Source organism: Sinocyclocheilus rhinocerous, unplaced genomic scaffold, assembly GCF_001515625.1.
Source record: "Sinocyclocheilus rhinocerous isolate Xijiao unplaced genomic scaffold, SAMN03320098_v1.1 scaffold3529, whole genome shotgun sequence".
Taxonomy (NCBI): Eukaryota; Metazoa; Chordata; class Actinopteri; order Cypriniformes; family Cyprinidae; genus Sinocyclocheilus; species Sinocyclocheilus rhinocerous.
Window position 1 is genome coordinate 7,467 of NW_015638987.1, and position 2,538 is coordinate 10,004.

Sequence of the window (2,538 nt, forward strand, 5' to 3'; positions counted from 1 at the left end):
CCCGCCCACCGGCTATACATCGCTGTCTGTTTAGCCCCGCCCACCAATTCTACATCGCTGTCTGTTTAGCCTCGCCCACCGGCTCTACATCGCTGTCTGTTTAGCCCCGCCCACCGGCTCTACATCGCTGTCTGTTTAGCCCCGCCCACCAATTCTACATCGCTGTGTGTTTAGCCCCACCCACCGGTTCTACTTAGCTGTCTCTTTAGCCCCGCCCACCGGCTCTACATCACTCTGTTTAGCCCCATCCACCAATTCTACATCGCTGTCTGTTTAGCCCCGCCCACAGGTTCTACACATCTGTGTCTATTGAAAACTAAAAGATGACGCTGTGTGACTATATTGAATCTGACAGTAATGTCACAACACAAGTGTGAGTAACTGTTTTCATTACATGATCACTATTGCTTTGTCTGTTGAACATATCGTTTGATATGTAGTTATTTATGTGTTTTTGACCAAAATCACAGCAGCGTCCATCTGTGAGGAATGTACAGTCAAACACACACAACAATCCTCCACATCTATTCAAACAGAGTGTTCTGATGAGGGGTCAAAACAGCACTGAAAATAGCCTATTACTTCTAAATTATGATGTTTTTGATGTATAAATCTTGAGTACATCAGAGAGCAGTGCAAAATAAAAACAGAGGCAGCTCATGACCCCTTTAATGGAGGTTTGTTTCTCTCTTACCTTTTCTTTCTGGTGTTCGTTGAGAATCACAGAGAACAGGACCAGCACCGGATGACACAGGAACCACAGAAAACAGCCCTGAAACGACACACAGTGCCACTTAAGTGTTCATGGGAAGCAGACGGGAACAAACTCTGGTTTAGGCTGCATTCTGTCCGGTTTTTAAACACTGTGTCTGTCTACCAGCACACGCTTCAGCTGGACACTCATTTGTCCTCCTTTTAAGATCATCACTGTTTTATACTCTATCCAGTTTTATATCACTAATAAATAAACAGATTAAAACACAGGCCAAGTTTAAGCTAATATTAAGTGACATTTTAAACAGAACATTGACTGTTTTTGCTCCAAAATAGTTGCGAGTCACAGCAGAACGTTTGAGTCTCCAGTCAACACAGTGGTGTTTCGTTACTCAATGATTCAACAAATGATTCAGTGACTCGTTCATAAAGACTTGATTCAGTTCTGAATGAATCAGCCGTTTGAACAAATCAGTTGAATGAATAAGACAGTGACTTGTTGCCATCTACTGGTGGTTTTGGGTTCAAATTTAGTTATTTCATTTTTTCCCCTAACATTTCATACTTCTATATTCTATATATAATGTATTAAAAACATTAATCTTATAACATTATTTATGCAGTCTGTGTGAATACACCTAAATGCCACTTCAGATGCTGCTTCTGCAGTGCAAAGATGTATTTTAATTAATTAATTGCACTTATATAAATAAAAAATGTAAAAATATAAATGAAAGACTCTTTTAAAAATATTAGAAATGTTGCGTAAAAAAATGCCCCTGGAAATCAATTTAAATATCATCCCTTAATGGAAAAGTTTCTGTCATTGCATATTTTTAAAGTCATAGTTCACCCAAAAATGAAAATTCTGTCATCATTTACTCATCATCATGCTGTACCAGTTTGTTTCTTCTGTTGAACACAAAATAAGATATATTGAAGAATGTCTGAAGCCAAACAGTTGCTGGTAGCCAGTATTTTTTTTCCATACAATGGAAGTCAATGGGTACCGTCAACTCTTTGGTTTCCCACATTCTTCAAAATACATTCTTCTATGTTCAAAAGAATAAAGAAACTCAAAGAGGTTTGGAACAACATGAGGGTGAGTAAATGATGATACAATTATAACTTTTTTCACTGTATCCTGCAGAATGTCCTTCTCTTTGTTGTGCTGCGTGTACCTTGCCGAAGCTCAGGTAGAAGTCTCGTTTGAGCGCGCTCCGCTCGGAGGAGATGATCTGATACAGCACCGACGCCAGGAGCAGAGCGAGCGCCACACGCAGCGCCATCAGCAGGCAGCCGGGAACACTGCGCGGAGCGTGAAAACTGTGGTGCTCTGATTCCTCCAGCTGCTCCCAGATCAGCAGCGCCCCCTGCAGACACAGCATGAGGGAATATAGATGCAGTTAATGAGCCAGTTTATGCACACTCTTGAGTACTTTACTCATTCAGCAGGTGTTTTTATCCAAACGAATGCATCAGTGATTGTGAGGTGGCTGATGCTCAGTGAGTTTTATATTTCTTATTCTATTATATGTGTATTTCATGGTTGTTGTGTGTTTGTGTGGCTGACCTGAGCGATGACGGCGGCCAGAGCGAGTGCGGTGGAAGTCGGAGACGAGTCCCACTGCAGCGGTTTACTCTGAGACTTTCTGCTGCGGCTCAGAGACCAGCCCACACACAGACTCAGCAGCAGGTAGAGCATCTGCACCTGCGCCACCACGTCACACACTGACACACACACACACACACAAACACACACAGAGACACACAAACACACACACACAGATACACACAAACAAACACACACACACACACACAGAG

General features: G+C 42.1%; 1 protein-coding gene across 1 annotated transcript in view; it reads right to left on the bottom strand.

The window, feature by feature from the left end:
• Nucleotides 1-2,538, bottom strand: part of gpr180 (G protein-coupled receptor 180) — a 6,266-nt gene that overhangs the window by 978 nt on the left and 2,750 nt on the right. The window contains exons 3-5 of the mRNA XM_016566381.1: nt 2,288-2,445; nt 1,896-2,087; nt 695-772 (exon numbers count right to left, since the gene is read on the bottom strand). Coding sequence (XP_016421867.1) covers nt 695-772; nt 1,896-2,087; nt 2,288-2,445 — 428 coding nt within the window. The remainder of the gene's footprint in view (nt 1-694; nt 773-1,895; nt 2,088-2,287; nt 2,446-2,538) is intronic.